This window comes from Mchenga conophoros, linkage group LG15 (assembly GCF_057382185.1).
Source record: "Mchenga conophoros isolate Kocher_MC1m ecotype Shallow Benthic linkage group LG15, M_conophoros_male_GT1.1, whole genome shotgun sequence".
Lineage (NCBI taxonomy): Eukaryota > Metazoa > Chordata > Actinopteri > Cichliformes > Cichlidae > Mchenga > Mchenga conophoros.
The window spans coordinates 22,004,333-22,029,838 of NC_140540.1; the positions used below are offsets into that span (position 1 = coordinate 22,004,333).

Consider the following 25,506-nt stretch of genomic DNA (forward strand, 5'->3'; position numbering starts at 1 on the left):
CCCTTTGTCTAACAACAAACACAGAAATTGCACAGAAATGTCCTTTGGCTTTCATATGTATAAATAAAGCTGTAATGAATGTAAAATGTGACGGTGGATCTGAAATATATATATATATATATACATATATTTGCGTGGGTTTTTTTTAAGCTGACGTTTTCTGCTAATTGACTTTCTTTCACGCTCGTCCCATTAGCATTCACCAATGATGTGCACCGGGTGATCAGTCAGGCTCTGCGCTGCAGGTATCTCTGCTGTCCAGTCACAGCAGCTGCAGTGATCAGCGCGCTGTGTGCCTCGTTACTGCCGCTGCAGCTCCACGTTCGAACCTACAACTCAGACCAAATTAAAACCTCCCTCAGAAAAAGCCGCATGTGGTTTCCTCCTCCTGCCTCTCAGCACTGCAATGAAGGAATTTCCTCGTTTGTACTGAAGTCTCTGCGCTCACAGAAATGAGGTCTCGGCCTGAGTTTTCCCCGCGCTAACTACACAACAGGAAGACCGGAGCGGTCGATTCTCACCTGCATCATCTTCACCTTAGAAAAAAAAGTCGTACTTTTTTGCCTCTCGGACAGGACACCAACTGACTGCTGGCTGCAAAATGGATAATAATGCTGGAAATTCGGAAAAATCTCACCTCATAGACGAGAAGAATGCCAAGACATATTCACTAAAACTGCAAAGGTGGGGAAATGCTTTGCTTCGTATCACTGCAGCCGCATGAAGAATAATACCACATGTAGGACGAAGTTATGTGAACACATTTAGTCATTTTGGGGCATAAACTGTGTATAAAATGTGTGTGTGTGTGGGGGGGGGGGGCGCGACAACAATTCTTTGTTTGCTGACACTTAAAGAAAAATGCAAGTAAGCAGATTTTGTTAAGGACATCAACATTTTTAATAGAAAACTCAAAATATTATTTTTTAAATTATAATTTTAAGATAGATGCAGGAAGAATCCACTATTGTTGCACATTATCTTATAAACGTGCGTAATGAAGGCGCACCGAGAGTGGTTGTTATAGTGCACGTTGAGCAGGCTTTGGCTCTCACGGGTTGTTTTATGTGAATGAACAAATTCATTTCCATGCTTGGCTTGTTTCTGGACAGCCTGTGACAAATGGCCCCGGGGCCAGTTCACTGAGCAATGCTAAAAACTCATCATCTGTCATTAGCAGAGGCTCCAGCCTGCAATCACAGAGGGTACACACACACACACACACACACACACACACACACACACACACACACACACACAATCCATAGGTGCTTAAACCTGCTGATACAAAAAATACACAGCAGAGAATATTACTAAAAAGCATACACAAAGCTGGTTCGAATTTTTAATTCTAGGATAGGATAATAAAAATATTAAAACATAGTTGGAATGCGCTCCTTTTCTGGCGTATTTAACAAATAGCTCCCACATTATAGAAATAAGTTGTATAGGATTTTAAAGAGGCCCACGTGTAAAAACACCACTTTTAATAATTTAATTTAAAAAACCACCGAGTTTAAAATATAGATGGCGGAGCAAATGAAAGAAAAAAAAAAGACGATTTTATGCGCACAGTCAAAGCTGATGCAAACATGTGCATCAGCTTTGTTTGCTCAACATCCAGCCGGCTGCTGCAGAAACACACCTGGTGATTTTTCAACGCGCTGCAGAAAAAAACAGGTGGAGACGCTCTCTCGCTTTAATATGAAATACGTGAGGAAAATTAAATGCAATCGCCCACTCAGCCATTAATCATAATCCTGCAGAATTATCTGTTATTTTCAGCCTTCAGAGGCCCTCATGATGCACGTTTCCACCTCTTTGATCAACTGTTTTTAAGTCAGTGAAGCTGGTGGAAGTGAATCGATGCCTTTGATTTCACGCTTTAAAACTGGCTGTTTTATTTATTTATTTTTTAAAAGATAATTTCCAGATACAACACGATTAAAAAGAGATAAGGTGGCAGAAACTTTACGCGTTATAAAGCAGGAGAAGAAAAAGGGAAGCTCCACCGGGTGGGAAACACGTGTTTTACAGGGTTAGTTACTTGCAAATATTAGTGCGAACTTGCAGGGCCTTTGTATTGTATTTATTTATGTATTTTGAATCAATCAAATAAAAAAGCACATTGCTCTAACATGATTTTGTAGAAATAAGTGAAATAGGCCTACTGATCATTTGGGATTCAAAGAAGTGTTCAGAAACACAGACAGATGTGCATATGGCGCTACATTTGGGATTTCATGCACCATTTGCGCCGTTCTCGTGCAAGTGCACGCATGTGTTTACAGTGTCACCTTTAGCATTTTCCTCCCCAGCTGGCAGTAAAGTGACCTTTATTGTTCACAAATGTTTCTACAGTATTTTTTGATGTATTTTAGAATCAGCAGAACTCGTAATCAAAAACACAGGAATAGATGTAAACATTAGCATTAAAGTTAATAAAATAAATACGAGCATCCAAGGATTCCAAAGTCAGACTTACTCAGTCTATCACTTAGAATTCATTTAATTTCCACCGCCAAATATCACCGGAGGGCTCAACCCGAAGTTCTGTTTTATCAGCTTGAATCTGCTGTTTTGTTTTTCAAGTATAGTAAAAACGAAAATGATAAGAAAAGAGCTTGCATAAGTTTGGAACAATGATTGCTAATCCATTTATAAAATGTCAGAAAATAGAGTAAAAGATCATTACAAATCAATTTAACATGGATGAGTAACAAATACAAAAGTGATTGGATGATTAATTAGTAAGTTGAGATAAAAAAAAACTCAAAGTATTTGTTTGTAAGTGCCTGACTGTTTGAGGAGGAAAGAAGGGATGCGCGAACTGATCCTTACCCAGGTACCTCTAATGAGGTTAATCCGTCCATGTAATTCACTTTTAAAGTGTTTGCAACATCTAACTGATGGCTATGCTGATGATGTTTAAACTTTGCTTTGTGGACCACTTACAAGCTTTAGCCATGAGTCTGAGGTTACCAGGGTTAAAAAGAAATACAAAAAATCTTTCACTCCGTTTAGTGATCAGTAACTACTCTGATGACCAATTGATGGTGCTGTGGATTCAGTAAGGCTGTTTCCATCTTCCTGCAGATTTGTTAAATGTTTGTCATTAATCAGAGTAAATGTGCAAAATAAATTCTGACCATTAAAATACATTTTTAGTCAAAGCCAAAATCAGGAGATTAAAACCTTTGATATTAAAGGCACAGCAGTTCTTGTTCTTGTTCTTGTTTTTCAGTCAAATGTCAGTAAGTCATTCAGCACCAAGCAGGAGTAGTTATAGCTAAAAGGCATCTACAGTACTGCTTTAAATGTGCTGTATTCATTGGAGGCAGGCCTGTGATTCTTTGGTTTCCACGCACGAAACATAAGCAATAGGTGTATGTGTATTCTTTTTTAAATTAGGCATCTCTGGATACACCGAGTTCAGCTATTATGTCAAAATATTAGGTTGATTATCTCAAAGTTTGAACTAATTCAAATTTCTGAGAAAATCACTCAAAACTTAAAATTAAGTAAGTATTTATTTATTTATTTATGTGGCAGGAACAAGCTGTCATACATATCTCAACAATTTTTCAATCTCCCAGAACTCAAAAGTCCCATTTTTGAAGAGTGAACCATTGACCACCAGAGGGAGATGCATTGAAACTGGGGTATTTAAGTATTTAATGTACACTAGTGGTTACTTAATGTTTTCTGGCATGCCCAGAAAACAAAAAAGAAGGCAAAAGGTCCACACCCCAGAAAACTTGAATTTGAAAAAAATAAATAATAGTCAGCACATTTAATTTCAGAAAAACCAGATCTATTTAACTTTAGTCCACTGCATATTTTCCTTGATTGGTCAGACTCCACCTGTATCAGCTCCCACAGTTTAAAAACCACTGATGTAAGCAAATAATTCCTATTCCTGGTATTTCAGTGGGAGGTCCCAAGGCTGAGGCACATCAAGTGGTTGTCATTTTAATGGATGCGACCATATTGGATTTTATTGAGAGTTTGAAAACAAATTCTGTTAATATACATTTTAATATACAACATAATAGGCGTGTCACTAGGGATTTAATCTAATCCATGAGAATAAATATTACAGATTGAAGACCAGTGATGAAAAGGAAATGTGACTTCGGTCTGCAATGTGATGTGAAATCATCGTAAACTGTAAACATGACTTATGGTGCACTGATGTGGACCTTTCTTCTCTCTGGGGAAAAACAAAGGCAAATCTCATGGGTCATTCACAAACATTTAAAAATAAATGTTTTTGTTTACATAAAAAAGCCGGATCATCTGGATAAAACCAGGGCCTTTTATTAAGGTTAAAAACATGGACTGTTGACCAAGATCTCACCAAGTGTAAAGCTTTCAAAACCTCTAATTAAAATATTAGAAACAAATGTAGCATCTGTATAAAACACAAATTTACAACACTGTAATGTGTGTGTTTGTGTGTGTGTATATATATACACACACACAAACACAAACATATATATAGACACTGCCTATTTACTAAAGCCTGCACATCACAAGTGATAAAACAAAAAGATGAGGATATAATAAGATGATAATCACTTTCATTCTGTACTCCACTGATTTGTCTGCTGAAATATTAATATGCATAATAAAACACTGCTCAGTAGTTTCTCGCTGCAGAGATTCTTCTGTCTGTTAACAAAAGTGCTGCGGGATGTTCTGATACAGCAGATTGCAGTTGTAATTAAATGCTTATGATTTTGTTTTTTTCCCCCGCTGGACTTCCAAGATCTCATTTCATTTCACAGATCACTGACTTTTCCCCGAGGAGTCTCTCTCTCTGTTTGTGCTGCCGGTGCTGGGCAACAATAAACGCTGCTTACCTGCCCTGTGGGGTATTGACAAAGACATGAAATCTACTTTGAAAAGAAAATCTAATGTTAATAATCTTAAGGAGACTCCTTGGGTCTGCCATATCGTCAATTTGTAAGGGTGGCAGTGAAAAAAGTACTTGAGGATGACTGCCAGAGGAATATGAGCCATGTATCATTAATAATTACTAGTTTTTTTTTTATTATATTTGGAGTGCAGAAGCAGGTTTTTTGGCAGTTTATAGTACCATCTCATTCTTGTGCTTATGTTAGTTGTATTTAAATGAAAAATAATCATTGATGCCAGACACCAAAAGTGAGGCGGGGTCAGCAGAGGGCTGTAAATCCCTAAATACAGACCACTGAGTGAATTATCCCACTCAGGGAACGTCTCAGTGACGACACTTTTGATTGTTTCGATGAATATTTTGGTCATTGTGTTATTTTTCCCCCCCTGCAGAGTCAACACGAGGAGCAATCTCTCCTACTGAAAACGCTCAGACACAGTTATGTTTGACCTGCGATCGTCTGACTTAAACCAAAGGACTTAAAAACATTAAGACTATTAGCACTAAACGCTGAAAGCAAAAACTAAAATGCACCAATATATTTTTTTGTTGTTTGTACAACTTTTGTTCTTTTTAAGGTCTGTAGTGTTACACATAAAATGCATGAACAGGAAAATACACATTACAAACAAACATAAAAGCTTTTTCTTCAAATTTGTTTTTATTTCTTAAAAGAATTGAAGCCCAGTCACCACCAGGGTCAAAACATCGTCACCACTTTGAAATAAATAGACTGCAAAAAACACATAATTGTAAACTTGTATTTGCATTTCAAATATCATTTTAAACACACTTTTTTCAATTCTCTGGGGGTGTTTTTTGCAGGTAATATTACAGTCACAATATGTCCACCTAATTAATGGATTTGACTATTTGACTTGACAAATTAGTGCTGAATGCTACTGAGCCAGTTTAAGGCACAGCTGCGGTATTACTGCGGTTGGCTGGGAGTGTTTTCAGTGTTTAAAGCCAAGGAGCCACTTGATTAAGGAGTGCTGACCAACAACCATATAGTTTCCAAAAGAACAGTGCAATTTACTACCAAGATCAAATAAAATAAGCAGTAACTTCATGAGGTATTCATTTGCACCAGGATTTTTGGATGAGAAAGTAAGAAAGTGCAAACAAAAACATTTCACCCTTAATAAATGTAAAACCACCATTAAGTCCACCTTTAGTCAAATCAGCTTTATTTGTATAGCATGTTTAAAAGACATCAGGTGTTGAACAAGTGCTGAACATAAGGATAATGTAGGCAAAATAAACAGAACAGATTAAAATAAATGGAGCAATAAGATGACAAGAAATCCATATACAGTGGGGCAAAAAAGTATTTAGTCAGCCACCGATTGTGCAAGTTCCCCCACCTAAAATGATGACAGAGGTCAGTAATTTGCACCAGAGGTACACTTCAACTGTGAGAGACAGAATGTGAAAAAAAAAAATCCATGAATTCACATGGTAGGATTTGTAAAGAATTTATTCGTAAATCAGGGTGGAAAATAAGTATTTGGTCAATAACAAAAATACAACTCAATACTTTGTAACATAACCTTTGTTGGCAATAACAGAGGTCAAACGTTTACTATAGGTCTTTACCAGGTTTGCACACACAGTAGCTGGTATTTTGGCCCATTCCTCCATGCAGATCTTCTCGAGAGCAGTGATGTTTTGGGGCTGTCGCCGAGCAACACGGACTTTCAACTCCCGCCACAGATTTTCTATGGGGTTGAGGTCTGGAGACTGGCTAGGCCACTCCAGGACTTTCAAATGCTTCTTACGGAGCCACTCCTTTGTTGCCCGGGCGGTGTGTTTTGGATCATTGTCATGTTGGAAGACCCAGCCTCGTTTCATCTTCAAAGTTCTCACTGATGGAAGGAGGTTTTGGCTCAAAATCTCACGATACATGGCCCCATTCATTCTGTCCTTAACACGGATCAGTCGTCCTGTCCCCTTGGCAGAAAAACAGCCCCATAGCATGATGTTTCCACCCCCATGCTTCACAGTAGGTATGGTGTTCTTGGGATGCAACTCAGTATTCTTCATCCTCCAAACACAACGAGTTGAGTTTATACCAAAAAGTTCTACTTTGGTTTCATCTGACCACATGACATTCTCCCAATCCTCTGCTGTATCATCCATGTGCTCTCTGGCAAACTTCAGACGGGCCTGGACATGCACTGGCTTCAGCAGCGGAACACGTCTGGCACTGCGGGATTTGATTCCCTGCCGTTGTAGTGTGTTACTGATGGTGACCTTTGTTACTTTGGTCCCAGCTCTCTGCAGGTCATTCACCAGGTCCCCCCGTGTGGTTCTGGGATCTTTGCTCACCGTTCTCATGATCATTTTGACCCCACGGGATGAGATCTTGCGTGGAGCCCCAGATCGAGGGAGATTATCAGTGGTCTTGTATGTCTTCCATTTTCTGATGATTGCTCCCACAGTTGATTTTTTCACACCAAGCTGCTTGCCTATTGTAGATTCACTCTTCCCAGTCTGGTGCAGGTCTACAATACTTTTCCTGGTGTCCTTCCAAAGCTCTTTGGTCTTGGCCATGGCGGAGTTTGGAGTCTGACTGTTTGAGGCTGTGGACAGGTGTCTTTTATACAGATGATGAGTTCAAACAGGTGCCATTCATACAGGTAACGAGTGGGGGACAGAAAAGCTTCTTACAGAAGACGTTACAGGTCTGTGAGAGCCAGAGATTTTCCTTGTTTGAGGTGACCAAATACTTATTTTCCACCCGAATTTACGAATAAATTCTTTACAAATCCTACCATGTGAATTCATGGATTTTTTTTTCACATTCTGTCTCTCACAGTTGAAGTGTACCTCTGGTGCAAATTACTGACCTCTGTCATCATTTTAAGTGGGGGAACTTGCACAATCGGTGGCTGACTAAATACTTTTTTGCCCCACTGTATATGTACACACACCTATATACAAATGCATATACTAGCATATATGTACACATGTATACACCAACATTCACTGTTGTTCAGTTTACCTTCAGAAAGAGATTAAAAAAAATCTTGTTATGTTTGAATTTGGCAGAAGGGTTACAGATGTTAATGGCACAGATGTTTGCTTAACAGGCACCCCCCCCCCCCCCACCCCCCCCACCCCCGACAATGTTGCGCTGCAGGCCACACAGTGTGTTTAATGTCTGAGGATATTTTGCATGAATCTTTTGAACAGGATATTTTTTTTCTGCACACTCTGGAATTTATCATCACCCCAAGGTTTCATTGTGTGTGTGTGTGTGTGTGTGTGTGTGTGTGTGTGTGTGTGTGTGTGTGTGGTTTTCTCTCGTGTCCCGGTGGTATAATTGAACAGAATCTGTTTTCCGCCTGGCTGCTTCTTTTGAGGTTGGACATCTTCGAAGACGAGTGTGTGTGTGATAATCGTACAGCGCTCGCAATCTCCTGTGTGAAGAGTGTGACATTAAAGTGTGTGTCTGGTTATCTCAAGTGAGGCCAAATTAGCTTTTTTCCACCTCATTAGTCACATCATCGAATCCTCCCCCACGCATGATAAGAACAGCAACCTGTGTGTGTGTGTGTGTGTGTGTGTAAGAGAGAGAGACAAAGATAGAAAATAAATGGAAAGGTCAGCATTTTCTTTTATTCTCAGCAGTAATCCAGTCGGGTCTGCATCTTGCTAGGGTTCAAGTATACATAGATCTGTAATGTCCCGATTGAACACTGAAAAATTGACTTTCAAATGAAAAGCATCTTATTGTAGATGGGCAAGATGGTGTTAAATGAAAAGATTCTGTATTTATGTGCAAAATGAACAGAATGGCAACTATTAAATGATTACAGTATTATTTATTTTACCACTGCTACTGTTTTAATTTACTAAATTACCAAATAAACAGGCCAGATTATTAGGTATTAGGTCAACTCAGCAACCTTTAGACCCAGAACCTTGTTCCATCTGTGCTATAAGAATTAAGGCAGTTCTGAAGACAAAAGATTGTCCAGTGTACACATGTTTTTGTATTCTAATCAACTTCCTTCAGATTCCTTTGGAATTACCTGGTACTGGGTTTGAATGGTTGTCTGTTGTCTCTGTGAATCTCTGTGGTTGATGGGTGACCAGTACTGGGTACATCCTTCTTCTTGCCAAACAACAGGTATAGTCTCCAAACCTTGGCAGTCCTAATAGGATTAATGGTAAATAAAATAGATGGATGGAGTATTAAAAAAACATTTATCTATTTGTTGTTATATGTTTGATGTTTGGGCAGTGTCTGGCTTCAAGTTTACAGTCTGATTTATTATACACAAGAAGCACTAATTTTATAATTTGCTTGTCAAAGGATTGTTACACTTTCTTAAGGTTTTTGTTGTTGTTTGCTGTTTGTTTATTCGTTGTTGTTGTTTGCTTGTTTTACAACATTTTGGATAGATATGACTTTCATTCACAAATTTGTTGTCAATTAAAACACTGCTGTAACCTGGATGAATAGAAAACAACACAACGCACAAGACCTAAGATGGAGCGCTTATGAGTTATTAAAACTCAGGAGCAGTCGTGACGTGAAGTTCTGGACTGTAAAACAGGGCAGTCTGTTCACCCTCCTTCACTGTCAACATGAATCGATTTTAATGGGTTCTTCATCGAACGAAACGGCACACCATTCTTTCACTTAAGTGAACACTGACTGCGATGCACTCTGTCAGGTTTCCACTTTGTAAACCATGGGGACTCTATCAAAAGATGATCTGCTGCGCTGTAACATCAGCTAAAAAACCCCACCTCAGCTGTGCTGCTGTTACAAGGATGGACAAAAAGCCGGCCTCCATGAGATCGGACAGGGGGTTTTACTAAGGCTGAAATCACATTGTTTTAACAGACATGTCGGTTAGAAGATACAAAAATAATTTTTTTTCTTAATAAGTAGATTTATCTTTAAATGCACCCATCACACTGCAGACTAGCTCACATCTTCAGATATAATGTTTTCTGTCTGAACAGCCCAGTATGATTTATAATATTTATACTGTATATAGTGCTTTTCTATTTGCACTGACCTCATTTAACAATGCATTAAAACTGAGCTTTGGAGCACATCTTATCTACCTCTCATTTATGATCAGTGTAGAATTACCAGTTAACCCAGCATGCTTGTCAGTTAGGGTTTGAACTGGGAACTGTCTCTGTGACAACACTCATATTTATTATTTTATATTTATTATTTATTTAATAGTCCAAGTAACTCACATCATTATGCAGAAAAAGGTGAGATGTAAACATGCCAAAATTGCTAATTTCCTTCTTTCCCAGGGAAGGTCACATAAAAGCTTTACAATAAACAAATGCGTAAAAATATATAACAAATGAAACATCAAAAACCACAGCGAACAACTCTGTTCATTCATTACCTGAAAAAAATCAAACATTACAGCTGATACAGGTGATGTAACCAAGTATGTTTAAATGTGGTACTGAAAGCTAGAGCAACAGCACAATACTGCAGGTGTAAGATTATAATGGCAGCCCTGTGCATCATAGGTAGGTTCTTCAGGAGGAACAGCTTGAGGGTCACATTGTTTGATCAGCAGCAGCTAAGTGATAATAGCATCCTTCATGGCAAGCTCACTCATTCAAGCTGTGAAAATATACTACTGTTTATTTTCTGCCCCCCTGCAGCTCCTTTCCAGACTCCAAAGAACATTATTCAGACTTCCCTTTAAAGAATGGAGGCATGTCGGGCGCCATCGAGCTGAAACGACCCGTCGGCACTCACTGCCACGGCCCCAAAGCGTCGGCATGCGAGGAGAGCGTGGACAAGCTGCTGGCCAAGAAGAAACTCTACATCGCTTCAGCAGTCTGCCTCGTCTTCATGATTGGCGAGGTCATAGGTGAGAAGCACCAAGAAAAGAAATGAATGAGAAAAGAAAGCAGCTTGAATGGTGACCTAATTTGTTATGTGCCTTCTCAACCATTTGGACATAAATAAACTTCCCTATATTCACACACCAGAAAGTGTGGAGATTTGTGTGGGACACAATACTTATGACAAGAAGATGGTTATAAGCATTTATTAAGCATAGGAAGCTATTACATTTGACCAAATGATCACTTTTGACAGGAGCAAAAAAATCATGCAGACAAGTGTTCATGCAGACGTTAGTATCATTATAAGCATCATAGCAAGAAATGCTTCAGTGGTGAACTATTGAGGAACTCCTTTATTTCCCTGTAAAAGTGTAGGTTCATTTTTCTTTTTATAGTGTAACTTTTTTTTACTGTTAAGAGAATAAAATGGTGGCTGACATTCACTGGCTGGTTGCACGGATATTTAAAATGATCTAAAAGAATAAAATCGCTCTTTTACCTGAGGCAACTGAGGCTTTAAATCACATGTTTAATATACCTCTGAGTGTCTAAGATGGGTGTATTTAAAAGCTATTAAAAGAGATGTTATTACCCAGCAGGTACTTTCACAGTTGGCGAGCTACGACACACTTTTTAATAAAAATCTTTTTTATTAGCTAAATGTGAATGAAAATAAACACAGCTTCACACTTTCTGTTTGCTCTGTTCTGTTTGGATATCGTATTCAACATTTATGTACATACCACAAAAAAAAAAGTGACATGAGTTGGATTATGTGTCTTTCCTTATCTTTAAGCAGACTATTATAAACGCAGTCTCGTGGCTCATATACATTATCATTTGTGCCCAGTGTCATTTTCCTCCTGATTTACAGGAGGCTACCTGGCCCACAGCCTGGCCATCATGACTGATGCGGCCCACCTTCTGACAGACTTTGGCAGCATGATGGTGAGCCTGTTCTCCCTGTGGATCTCCTCCAGACCGCCCACCAAAACCATGAACTTTGGTTGGCACAGATCAGGTGAGAATAATAAGAATTCAGCTTCAGCTTCATGTCGACTGGATGCTGGAGACAAACATTTTGTATATGCATTATATTGCTGGTCATTTGTAGGAGTTCCTGGGCCTGAGTTATTTTGTGTAGATTTTCCTTTATTTTGTCCATGTAAACTGCACATGGGCAAAATAAACTCTACATGGCCTCAACTTGCTTGAGTCACTAGATGTATTGTGGCTATCCTGATTGCACACCCTGGTGTATCCCTGTGTAAAGGTTGGGGCAGGTAATGTCAGCCTGGATTGATGATCTCACTTTTTAAGAAAAGGAACTAGAGGCTGTTTTCTATCTTCAAGTGATCGCTCTCATCAGCCTGCCTGAAAACATCTACACCAAGATACAGGAGAGAATAATCTAAACAGTATAAACTTTGGATTCAGGAGAAATGATGTGGCCTTCCTTCAGTTTTGATGCGTTTTGTGAAGAAGGCATTTAAACATGTCCCTCTGGTTCTCCAAGAGTCCAGTGGTGCTGCAGTTTGGTAAAGGGTTGCTCTTTGTTACCAACTTTGTTCATAATTCTTATCAACGGGATTTCTAGTTGCAGTCAGTCTGCTGCTTCTCCTCCTTGAAAGGAGACAATTAAGGTGGTTTGGCTATCTGAGTAACACACCTACCACCTCCTAGCTGAAATGTTTCTGGCATAGTATGGGATGAGGACCTGGAGTAGACCCAGGATACGCTGCAGAAATCATGTCTCTCGGCTGGCTTGGGAACACTTTAGTGTCACAAGAGCTGGAAGCTGTGCTCATTTCTGTAAAGACTGCTAGTATCATGACACAGTCCTATGCAGGTGGCAGAAAATGGATAGATCGATTTTCTGCTAACCTTCTCCTGGGAGCATTTTTATACTAAGAAAAAATACTGTCTTCATCCTTTTTTTATTTAAATGATTTGTCCTATATATCAGGTGCATGATGTTCACGTGGTGGCTTACACAAGGAGAAATTATATAGACAGATTCCAGATACAGATTATAGAGAGCGCAGTGTTTAGCCTCAACCCTTGGAAAAACAAACACCTATTAAGACAGACTTGGCATCTATGAAATCATCCATTAGTTATGAATTCCTGTTTTAAAGCCTTGATCTGAAATCTTTTTGCTATTTTGAGACCACTTGTTTTGAGCAAGTAATGACTCTGACTGAAGTACAGCGGGAGGCTCATATGGTGTAGAGTTTAAGTGTAGCCTGCTATATTGACCATCATTTACAAGATGAACATTAACTTGCATTTACTAAGACAGGGAACTGGTGATTGAGGCCATCAACGTATTAGTAAAGTCAGTTTAGTTTAAGCTCAGAAGAAGCAGTTTAATTTTAAAAGTATATGGTCAGCAGCATACAGTAGATGTGCCTCCTTATTATCTGTGATGAACTGCATGACTACAATAAAGTAATAAAGGTTCATGATTTTCTTCTTCTTCCAGAGATCCTCGGGGCATTCATCTCCGTCATGTCCATCTGGATCGTCACTGGAGCTCTGGTCTACTTGGCCATTGAGAGGATCGTACGTAACGACTATGAGATTGATGGACACGTCATGCTGGTCACCTCTGGCTGTGCTGTCATCGTCAATATTGTGTGAGTGCTTCACACCTTTAAAAGTATATTAACGCTTGTAAAAACTTTGCTCTCAATGTATGCTGCTGCTATTGACACCATTACATAATATTACCATTACTTTTACTAATAATAAAAAAAATTACAAATATTTTACTAAAAAAAACCATAGACAGTATTTAAAAGATGGCTGTAACCATGGCGACCTCACTCACATTTCCTCTACTGACATCTCGGTCTAATGAGACCAGATGCAAGAAGCAAAAGGGAGGATCTGATTGAGAAAAATGATGGACTGTTTCCTGAGTGCCATGAAGCAAGGCATGCGAATACAACTGATGACCCTTTGTCTCGTTTCCTTTCTCTAGCATGGCGTACATCCTCCACCATTCGACCACCTTCCACGCTCACGGCAGCGGTTACCACCAGATCGACGAGGATGGTCAGAGCCCCGTGGTTCATGGCCACTCGCACGCCCTCCTCGGCAGTCATGGTAACACAAGCGTCCGTGCTGCCTTCATCCACGTGGTGGGAGACCTGCTGCAGAGTGTCGGCGTCATGGTGGCGGCGACCATCATCTACTTCCGGGTCAGATAAACAGATATATTACATGATATAAAACAGAGTCATGTTAAAAGCACAAAGACATGCTTACAGGTACAAGCATATTTGTATTCTGAGCATTAGAGAATTATATTTGAATGTGTACAATGTGTATGGTTTCTTATGTATTATGGATGAAAGATTCAAGCATTTCTGTTGTGTTGCAAGATGTTCTTGTTTTTGTGCCTGGAGCCAGTGGCGTGTCTAGAAAATTTTTGTTGGGGGGGCCAGGTAGGGGCACAGATTTGGAGAAGGGTGGCAGATTTAATTGGCAGATAATGTTTAAAAAAAAAATTCTACCAACCCTTAACCATAATTCAATAATCCTATAAACCTAATAACCAAATGCACTTTTAACTCTTATTAGAATGAGATTTTAACCACTACGGTGCAAAGTTTTTAGATACTGCGTTGATAAAGTACAAGAGATACAATCAGTGCTTTGTCAGTGCTTACTCAGCATTCAAGGACATCAATATTTGCATAGTATTTTTACTGACATATAGTGCACATATGTTTTGGGCAAAAACATTTTTGAAAATTAAAATACGAACATTTGTAACAAACAATTGACAAATTAGCCAGTTCCAATGTAAAACTTTATCTGCCTGTTAAAAAAAGAAGATAATCTTCTCACAAACTGGTGTTTGATTTTGAAACAGGAAAAAAGTGGGGAAACAACTGAAAAGACTAACATTTGAATAAAACCTGAAAGCAAGTAAATACTTTCTCTGCTGCCTTATGGTAAACTTTGGTAATATTGATAAAGAACAACACTGGCTGATGATGAAATACAGTCAGCTGGCATGGTGACACTGCCAGTATTAACCTGCAGGGCTGGACTGGGACAAAAAAATTGGGCATTTTGACTAGAGACCGGCCCACCAGGTATTAAAGCCATAAAGCCTTTGAATGAAAACAAATGCTGTTGTGACAGTGATGTACAGTCTTGTTGGTATATGTATGATTTCTATACATTTTACGTCAGATAAAAACTTTGGTTGTAAGATTTAGATAATTATTTAATAAAAGCGAGACATTTTAAATGAGAATAAGAAAGAAAAGTATTTCTTTGTGCCCCCCTTTCCCTGTTAATGCCCTATCTGGCCCCCTGGCAAAACTTTGCTAGACCCGCCCCTGCACAGTTACCAGCTGTCAGCTACATAAAAAAGGATCCTGGTGTTATTTGTCTCTCAGAAACAGTTCATAACTTCAACTCATTCATGTCACCTAAAAGGTAAACCTGTTTCTCCATCACCTGTTCAGCTCTGATGGTTCAGTAAGGACATCTCTTGGTTTCATCTTCATGTTTCCCTCTCACCACATATCTAAACAGACATCATGACCAGCAGCTTTACAGCTGTGGCTCCAGCAAACATCAGCTGATACTAGAAATTAATATTAAATACATTCTAACAACAGCTGATCAAGCTTAAACGTGCTGCTGTTGTTTAGCGCAATATCCGCTGGTTTCCTCTTTCTGGCGCAAAGTGGGCGATAAACAAACAAGAGAGAAAAGCTGATCAGCTGATCATTGATCAGTTTCATGATTGAAGTAGCAACAGGAGAGGGAGGGGGAGAGAATGAGAGAAGAGGCAGCTGTGCAGCGTAAAGACAGAATAAATCCAGCTTTGTGTCTTTTTTCCATTCTAGCTAAAGTCCGGGACAAACTGCGTCTCTTCTCAGCTCAGTACGAAACGTGTAATATTTTCTCTGAATGAGGGACCATTCCATTTTTTTAAGGAGCCGTTGGCAACTCTACTAACTAACATTATGAATAAAATAAAGTTCACTATCAGTAACATCATAGCACCACCCAGCTGTATAAAAACTCCGTCAAACTGGCTAGAACGCAGTATGAGTTATTGCAACTGACAGTAAAAAGTCAGCAACATGAAAATAAACTCCACATAAAATTGGTTCATATCTGACCCAGATAGACTGCAGGTCATAACTTCTTACCTGAAGTTCAGTTCACCTGACACTCGGACTGGCGGCTGCTTCGGGTCTCTCCTCCTGCCTCCCCTTCCCTCATCCACCTGTTGCCTCTGTGGAAGCCCCGTCATAGCCACCACCAAACAACGGAGTTATTTCTACACATCGACCTGCATCTGGCCAATCCACCACCTCTCATTGTTCATGCCATTACAAAAAAAATAAAAAATAAGTCACTGGGGATATGCCCGGTATGCCCGATGGCCAGTCCAGCTATGTTAACCTGCAACCAAATCTGCAGCTCCATACAGCAATGTTACGTCTTAGATTATATCTTATAACTCATAACTCTTATGTTAGCTCCCCTCAGTAGCATACTGTCTGAAATATTCCACAGCTGCAATAATTCTTTAAGTGTTATTTTTTTCCTTGGTATTCTAATTTCACCGAAGTTTACTAAACTCAGCAAACTTGATATTACTTACCGGGACATTTATTCTGTCCTCATTTTCTTTCACCGAAAAATTGTTTCCTGCAGTGCCATCTTTCGCGCTTGGCTCTCCTACCTTTGCTAACGTGATGCGCATAGCGCAGAAGCGATGCTGCATTCACTTACACTCGGATATCTGAGCGTCACCGTGAAAACATAATCGGACATTTGATATTTGATTGAATTTTATTGTTTTGCCTTTGGGGTGGCACCTGGGGTGGCCAGTCTGGTTTGGGGGGTGGCCTGTGCCCCCCCAGGCCACCCCGCTGGACACGCCATTGCCTGGAGCACTTTAGTGCCTCATGACTGTGCCATCTGACGCCCTTTTCCTTGCTCTTTAAAGTGTCCTTAACCTCTTTTCTCTCTTTCAGCCCGAGTATAAAGTCGCAGACCCCATCTGCACGTTCCTATTTTCTGTCTTTGTTCTCTGCACCACTGTCACCATCCTCAGAGACGTCTTTAGGATACTCATGGAAGGTATTAAACAATCAACAGCTTCTTATGTTCGAAATACTTTTTCATATTTTAATAGTGGAATCATATACTGTACCTGATAGTTCCCATGAAGTATAAAGTATTTTTGTTATTATGCAAAAGGGGTACTTCACACCAGATTTACATATGTGTTTTTCCTCTTGCTTGTTGCGCCACTGATCTATCTACATACTGGGTTCTCCAGATAGAAATGCCTGTCTTTGAGTGCAGGAGGGAACTGACGTTGTGGGCTCAAAATGGAAAAACATGTATTTGAAAAACTCACAAACTCTTGTCAGAAATTATAATGCAGTTACTCAAAAAAACAAAACAAAAACCCATGTAATGATAACAAACCCTGTTGTAAGTCAATAAATTTGATATTTATTTATTTATTATAATTTAATTAAACACATTGAAGTTCAAAAATTTGATTCAAAGCATAAAATGTACAATTGCAACATAATATCTCCAGAAGTTCTTAAAATGGAATTATAACAAATCCAATCCAATAAGTCCAGTATGAAGTCAGGCCAGTTTTTGTGTCCTAAGGTTGTTGTCCTGAAAGAAAAACCTGCATCACACTGAAACTTCTTAAAAAGATCGTCCAGAAAAATAAATTTTTCAATACTGTGATAAATGTTTAATGTGAAGATGCTTTCGATACAACGGGTTCATCTGTAGCTGGATTTGACATGAATGATTATTATTTCTTTTTCTTCTTTTATTGTGTTAAATCTGAGGTTTAAAATCTAGTTCACAATTTTCCTTACATGATTGTGGCATCAAGGGCAGATGTTATATAAGCTGTAGCTTCTGTCACACCCTTTCAGTTTGAAATCTAAATAAAGATAAAATAAGATGAAATAAAAATATAACTGTTATAGCGTCTCCTCCTCTAGGCTTGGCTTAGAGTGACTTAAATTTCTTCTTCATGTCTGTGCAGATGTTTGCATGCCTGCTTCATTTTTCTGCAAGTGAAGACTCAGCTGCAGAGACTTTGCATTACAATGCACCAAACATGGATGCCGTGGTTTCTCCAGCTGTTTGTGTTTGAAGCAGAGTATAATCGAGGCCTTACTGTGCAGAAGAAACTGTGCAACTGCCCGTAACAAGAAGCTCAGGCTAACAGCAGAATGTAATGATTAATGGCAGCTCCCTTGCTGTAATTTCAATTACATGCTTCTTTTGGTTAGCAATAGTTTAGTATGAAAAAAACAACAACACAGTTCCCGGTGAAACTGCTTAAAACTAAATTGGTGGATTTGATTTCATTTGTACATTTTTTTTTGGTAAATCTATCACAGTTGGTGGAAAAATACATTGTGCAGTTTTTCTAATTATATTTTTGTTGCCTTAAACACCACAAACTACCTTTGCTATATTCATGGGTGCCCGATATCGCGAAAAGTAGATAAACAGGAATACGAGCCAAAGAAAAAAACACAAAAAAATCCAACAAACATAAATCTGATTTTTATTTCCTGACTCTTCAAGCTATAAATTCAGTGTCTCAGCTTGATATGAGATTGGAAAAGGGAGAAACCGCCAGCCTACCAATACCTATAAAGTTCAGTAACACTGCTGTTAAAGCCAGCAGCTTGTTTTAGGTCAACGCTCAGAAACAAGCATGCAGCTACCCTGCATCAGTTTATGCTGTTTATTAGAAAAAACTCTTTTGAGAAAGGTTGAATATTGCTTTAAATTAAGCTTATGTGATATTTCTGACCATGATGCCTGCAGCTAGGATCCAGCTGTCAGGCTTTGACCTGGTATGAAAAAGGTTAACATCACATGTTGCAAAGGACAGTTATGTCACGTAGAAGTGCAAAAAACAACATATTTGGAGCCTAACTGAAGTATTCATGGCTTCAGATATGTATGTCTCCAAGCTCCACATGGCATGTTTGTGTAAAACAGCAGAGAAACGCGTCTGTGGTTTTCCTAGCACAGAACAAAGAGGACAGATGGTCACATCCTGGGGATGCCCTGAGATGTTAGATCACCCAAGTCTCTGCACGTCACTGAACTTTCACACGATGACCCAAAGTAGCTTTTGGGCATCTTTGAAACAGTTTGGTGTCAATGAGCAAAATGATAACGTGCATGAGAGCCATGTATCTGATGTAATACTGTATACATACATCAGAGTTTTAATACTTGTATTTATGATTAGTTTGCATTTATATTTTTTTTTGGGTTGAATTTACTTTTTTGTTTCCCTTTTAGGTTTGTCTGTTTATATAGTTTGAAATGTCCAATTTTAGCCTATTTTTATTACTTTCACTGTTAGTTTTAGTGTTTTTATAATCTTAACGTAGAAATATTTCCCAGATTTAAGATCTTCAGAATAGATATTGTAGTACACAAAACAAATTTTGAAGGCAGTCATGCAACTACCTTAGTCTCATGTGCAGGAATGCCTCCTACACATTGTCTCTATAGTTGTAGTGACTAGTTTTAATTAACTACTGTATAACTAGTCATGATTTTAGTCAAATTTGACTTCTTTTCCACCTGTAGATCAGTAAAATAAAATATATCACTGTGTGCTTATCAAGGAATAATATTGTTCTGTATACCAGGCCAAAATCAGCTCTACAAAGTCTCTGTGTATCTGAAGCAGACTGTTTGCATGTGAGCCACACATTCACAGACGTACTGTTAACTTGGTGTGTCTTAATTTTGATGGCCCGTTGTTTTTCAGGGTCCCCTAAAGGAATCGAGTTTAACTCGGTGAAGGAGGTGCTGCTGTCTGTGAAAGCTGTGAAGTCCATGCACTGCCTGCACCTCTGGGCTCTGACTCTGGGCCAGGCGCTGGTTTCTGTTCACCTGGCTGTAGGTAAAGTAACACACTGATCTACAGTGCATAGTACAGTGAGAGGCACAGGGAATTAAGGCTACTTTAACCCGACATTAAAAGCTCCACATGGCTGATGAGCATTAGCCGGCATATTCCGATATGGGAAGAGAAAACTGTGATACGAAATGTGGATTTCTGAGTTACACCCCTCACAGACCACAGTAGAGTAAACCACACTCACTCTGTTCATTTTTACCTTCTTGTTTCACCACCAGAGGAGGGCACTGACCAGCAGTCTGTGCTGCAGGAGGCCACTGACCTACTCCACACCAAGTTTGGTTTCTACAGCATCACCATCCAGGTAGAGCTCTACTCTGAAGACATGAGCTACTGCTCCCACTGCCAGGACCCCAGTGACTGATAAACAACCAGAGTGGACTGGACCCAGCAGGACATGGATGACTAAGACAGATTGTCATTCTCTCCTGGTGGTCTGGAGTCGTGAGGGATGTATTCACAGAGCAGCTTCCCTTCAAGGAAAGAATTTTTGGGTTGTTTTTGCCATTAAGTTTTAAAAGATTTGACAGTGAAATCATCCTTGTGCTGATAGTAGAGTCCTGATACCAAAGCTCCATGCTAACATGGAATATGCCAGTTCATTCAAAGTCCTTCAAAAAGGGGTGGCATGCTTTATTTCCATCACAAACTGAGACAATTTCACAAGAATCATCAGGGTGAAGCTGTCCTTGGGGTTGCTGGTGCTAGCTTGTAAGGAAGTTTTCAAGAATAAAGGAAAGTAGGGCCCTGAAAAAAAAAACACATTTTACCAAAAATCTGACCTCTTCTAATTAATTTCCTCAACAAAACAAAGATCACATCACAATACTATTTATTTAAGGACCACTAATATCTTATTTTCAGTAATATGGTGCCAGTTCTGCTCTGTTCTACCTTGGTGCCTTTTAAGAATCAGCCCACTGGTTATCTGTAAAGTTACTGGCAGAAACTCGAGTACTTATCATGGAAATAACTTTATGTAGTAGTTCCTTCATAATGACAGATGTCCATCTTTGGGATAAGACATTTTGTGGTGTAGAGATGGTGCCCACTTTTGGTCACAAGTACCACTTTTTTGGTGGAAATGCCTGTGCACAAGCTCAAGGTTGAAAATAGATATAAGTGATGCATAGAAATGATCAATAATAGTAATTGTTCTCCATCAGACACCCTATTTTAAATTAAGAACAGTCATACCAGCTAAAATTCAGAAGTTATGAGTTATACTTTACCATAAATTCTGTATTAAAACACCCTAAAGACACAGTGACATTATTTATTGATGTCACTGTGTATTAAGTTTTTATTTGTTTCTTTTTAAAAAAATAACAGTTCTGTTTTACTTGCGCCTCAGCATGTTTCATTTCAGGCTTAATGTAAGTAAACAGAAAACACTGCCAAATAAATGAGCACATACAGTGATTAGGCTTATAGCTATTCCTACAGTAAGGTAAATCCTTCCTTTGTGAATCTAATAATTAGCACAGTTTACAAAGTTAATATTATGTTGCATTACATAAGAAGTGTTACTCGATAATGAGACAATAGACGTTCAAAGAAAGTGTTTATTGAGGTCCTGACTTAAGAGAGGTGACGCTTCTTTGTTCCACTGAGTTCTGTACAACCAGAAGCCTCATTGAAACTCAAGGAGTCGCCCTCTGCTGGTCAGAAGGAAGGATGCCCATGTCAGACATTTGAACAACAAAGAAATAAATAAATCTGAGGAATTTTCTGAAAATATTTTTTTCAGCCACTTCTTGATTAATGCAACTTTCTTACTCATTTTAAATGATAAAATGACTTTAAAAAATTAAGCCATTGTGGAGGGTGATGAATTGCACGTTTTTAATTTTGCAAGTATTTTTTTATAGTTGTCTTCTACAATTGAAAGGCAGTAATTGTAGTAAAATCCCTTCTTCTTTCAAAAAGATGCTGAATCACTCAAACACTTTAATTCAATCAACTGTGAAATTAGTGTAAGTTAAGTTCCACAAAACAGGAACAGTCTCCTCAAAGTCTTCTTCAAATTGCTAAAAAAAATAAATAATTAAAAACACTTTTAAAGCACCACAGGAGATTGATTTTGCTGACGTGATTAAAGGCATCTGTGCAGATGTTTGTCCAAAGTAATTTTCAGTTTATCTTCTGGGCTATTAATTAAATGTTTCCAATTAATTTATGAACATCAGCTTTACTCTGTAACAAGAACATAAGGTAATAAATAAGAGGCATAAGCTATATCATCTGCTGCAGATGTTAATATGGAGCACCTGATGAAACTCTACTACAGACACATTTGTTGTATCAGCTCTACCAGACCCACTATAGTGTAGTCATCTCTATGCAAGGCTTGCAAGCATAACATATTTTTAGTGCTAAAGTGTTAAAAAGCTCACTGATGATTGATTTCTGACATTTCTTTGTGCATGTTTCAAGTACCTGTAACATGCTGTCTTATGAGTAAGAATAAGAATGACTCTTTAAAAATCTTTTAATTTTGTCTGTACTCTTGGTCACCAAAGACCACATTGTGCTGTTACTAAAGACCACAGGGACGTCATGAGACACAAACAGGAAAGGACATAACAATTAAATTGTTAAAGAACAATGTTCATCCTTAAAAGGAAATGTTGGAGGCATGTGGCACTAAATGTGTCACATGCAAAATGTGTGCAGCTCTTCAGTAATAAACTCACATATAAGTTCACACTTTTGTTTTCACTTTAGAAAATACATAAAGACGTATTCATGTTTCTACCAAACAAAGGGAAACGTGTTCCTTCTCATGATTGATAAGCACTTTGACAACAAAGAGTTTCAGAATCACGATTAGCTTTCCAAAGCGACCTTTAAAAACAGACACGATCAAATCTGTGTTGCATGTGTAGCTCAGAGCTGTTTATATAATGGTGGGCAGAGTATCGATATGGATTGAGCAGAAGGAAAATGAACGGAAAGTGTCAGACTGAAAAAGCATTCACCTACCTCCACTGTCAGATCTGAGTGGACATTTGGGTCTGAGGGCAAAAATGATTTAGTTCTGGAGCCGGACGATTAGTTTCAGCTGCTGTCATCTATCTCTCTCTCATTCTTCCTGCAGACATCCATCTACTGTATGTTTCTCCATTTCCTGGGCTTTCATCAATCCATCTGCTCTCCATCCATTCATGTTTTGCAAGTCATGAAGCATCAGCTTCCTCTTACCTTTTTATAGACTGGGGCTGGGCTATGACTTTATGCATATCTGACACAAATCTGTTATATTTTTGTTTTGCTTTGTTTTTGACCACAGAAGAAGGCAATGCTTATTTTTTGTACTGGGATCCAACCAATCCCAAAGAGCTAGGAGAAATTCAAAAGGCATTCCAAATAAGAGACTGGGCCTAGAGACCTAAACATTTTGTTAACTTTCACCAGAATTGTAGACAGATTACTGAACATAGACCAAGAAGCCCAAGAGATTAGTCCAGGGTCCAGTTTGTTTAAAGTGACTGTCAGTCAGTCTACTACAGAGAAACACATAAATATGAAGACAAGAAAAACTATATGAACAAAAGTAATGGGACACCTACACACCACACCTACAGGAGCTGCGCCACTTGCAGCTGATCATATAATTTCTAGGAGGGAGAAATTTCATGAAATACCTTGTTGCTGTGGATCCTATCACTGTACTGTGTTCAGATTCATTGGGCTCTTTAAAGTGACCCATTCTTTCACAAATGTTTACAAAGGCAGGTCGCATGGCTAGATGCTTAATGTGATAAGCTTATGGCAATAGGACTGAAAACACCTCTATTTAAAGATTAAGAGGTGTGGTCCAGTACATTTACTCATATAGTGTAGTGTTCATATACTGTACTTTAACTAAAAACAATCACAGAATGAATGCAGAGGACCCCCCCTCCACCCCACCCCCACTAAATTTACATCAATCTGGCCAACAGTTTGTTTTGTTTGTGTTCAAAATCATGATGTAGCTGTTGGGGTGCTTAGAGGACAAGAACAAGCTAGCAAGCAGAAAGTTTGGGCTGATGATAGTTTTAAGAATGGGCTGTAATCACATTGTCCACTGGGGACCATGAATAGCCACAGGAAGTTTCACACCAATCTTTTCAAAAGTTATAATTTGGCCTAAAGGGTCACAAAAAGACAAACTGGATAATTTATAAAGAAAAATGTAAAGATACCTCCTCTGGGGAGCAGGAATGGGGACATTTTCATAGCAAGCTCTCCATTAAATTGGTTTGTACTAGTTCATTTTGCACAGTGCAGAAAATCTTGAGCTGGTGATGGCACTGGGAGAAGGGGTAATGCAATCATCACAATCAAAGTTTAACTGAGACATCCTCTGGGGACCATGAATATCCACAGCACGCTTCACAGAGAGGTCATTAGTTACACTGAAGATGGCACTTAGAACCGAGCACTTAGACTTACAATTACATATATTTACATAAAAAATACACAGCATTTTAATGGAAAATGTCCACTATTTTAATGTATCCATTGCTTTTGGTGTGATTTACGTGTAAATTCACGATAATTTTTCTTTTTTTCTATTAGATCTAATCCTCTGGGGACAATGAATATGTAAATTAAGTCTTAGAGCAACATGATTATGGTGATTATCTATTAAGTGCCTCCCTCCTTTGGCATGAGAGGTTAAGCTATTTTATGACCAAACCGGAAATTTTAGAGGGCATCACCTTGGGACTTGCTCTCTGGTTGTTTCATTCTAAAACATTTTGAGGTGATGGTGGAGCTGGGTATCTTCAACATTATAAAAATTCACTGTCTTAGATCCGCAAACACCCACAGCATGTTTTATGGAGATTTCAGATTTAGTTTGTATTTTCTTTCAGGTTGAGAAAATATAATAATAAAAAAAAGCTATTTTACACCCATAAAAAAGCCAATGAGTCCGCCAACATGCCTGTAATGCTTCCCAGCTGCTATCAAGTGTTACTGTTGACTGTTGCTTTAAATTAAAGGACAATTATGCATTGAAATTGCCGAATTCACGTCCATTCTGATCCAAGAGCTTGCATGGTTGTTAGCTGTTATTCAATATCATGTACTGTAAGTAGCTTCTTGTTCAACTGCCAGTCAGAATATGTAGACGCACCATGTGGAGGTTCAATCAAAGAATAAAATCTTCTTTAAAATTCTATATTTTCACCAATTTTTAGAGATCCTATATATTTTTTTCCTTTTAGAAATTATAAAATGAGAATATATAAAGGACCCAACACCTACAGATTTTAGGTTAAAACCAAGTAAATATAATAAAGACCAATGCATTTTACTGCACTGGTTTTGATATACATGCAGTTCTCCTATACGGGCTCTACTGTTACAATTGAAGCTTTATAAAGTTTATTTCATTCCAAGAAAAAATAAAATAAAGGAAAAACATTTCCTGTTTGTTCACTCTGAACATCTAATGTCTGAGAATGCTCTGTTATTGTGCCGTTGCCATTTGTGACAATTAGAATTTGTGTAACTGTTGTAAATATGTCAAATAATGTGATTTTGTGTGTACATGTGTAAATATATCTATCTTCCATGTACAAAAAGTGGTTCCCAAAAAGTCCTATTTGTCTGTGTTGTGATGTCACATACGATCCACTTGTCACATGTGTGATGTTTGATATTTCATTTTTATGTGTGGCAACAGTTTTTGTAAAGTGAAATAAAAGACTGCTGATGATGGAAAGAAGCTGGATTATTTTAGTTTAAAAGTTTAACAGGAAAT

At 38.5% G+C, this 25,506-nt stretch overlaps 1 protein-coding gene across 1 annotated transcript; it reads left to right on the forward strand.

Annotated features, from left to right (window-relative positions):
• Nucleotides 1-302: 302 nt before the first annotated feature.
• On the forward strand, nucleotides 303-25,450 carry slc30a2 (solute carrier family 30 member 2). Its single transcript, XM_085246543.1, has 8 exons — nucleotides 303-684; nucleotides 10,580-10,791; nucleotides 11,643-11,789; nucleotides 13,254-13,407; nucleotides 13,755-13,974; nucleotides 16,786-16,891; nucleotides 19,596-19,730; nucleotides 19,967-25,450. The coding sequence occupies exons 1-8, from the start codon at nucleotides 602-604 to the stop codon at nucleotides 20,110-20,112; spliced, it is 1,203 nt and encodes a 400-aa protein (XP_085102669.1). The 5' UTR covers nucleotides 303-601; the 3' UTR covers nucleotides 20,113-25,450.
• The last annotated feature ends 56 nt before the right edge of the window (nucleotides 25,451-25,506 follow it).

Bases quoted from the DNA above. Each gene is read 5' to 3' on its own strand.
- slc30a2 (XM_085246543.1), top strand. From the start codon at position 602: ATGGATAATAATGCTGGAAATTCGGAAAAATCTCACCTCATAGACGAG. The intron at 685-10,579 runs GTGGGGAAATGC...GCCCCCCTGCAG, and splicing joins TATTCACTAAAACTGCAAAG to CTCCTTTCCAGACTCCAAAG. The intron at 19,731-19,966 runs GTAAAGTAACAC...TTTCACCACCAG, and splicing joins TTCTGTTCACCTGGCTGTAG to AGGAGGGCACTGACCAGCAG.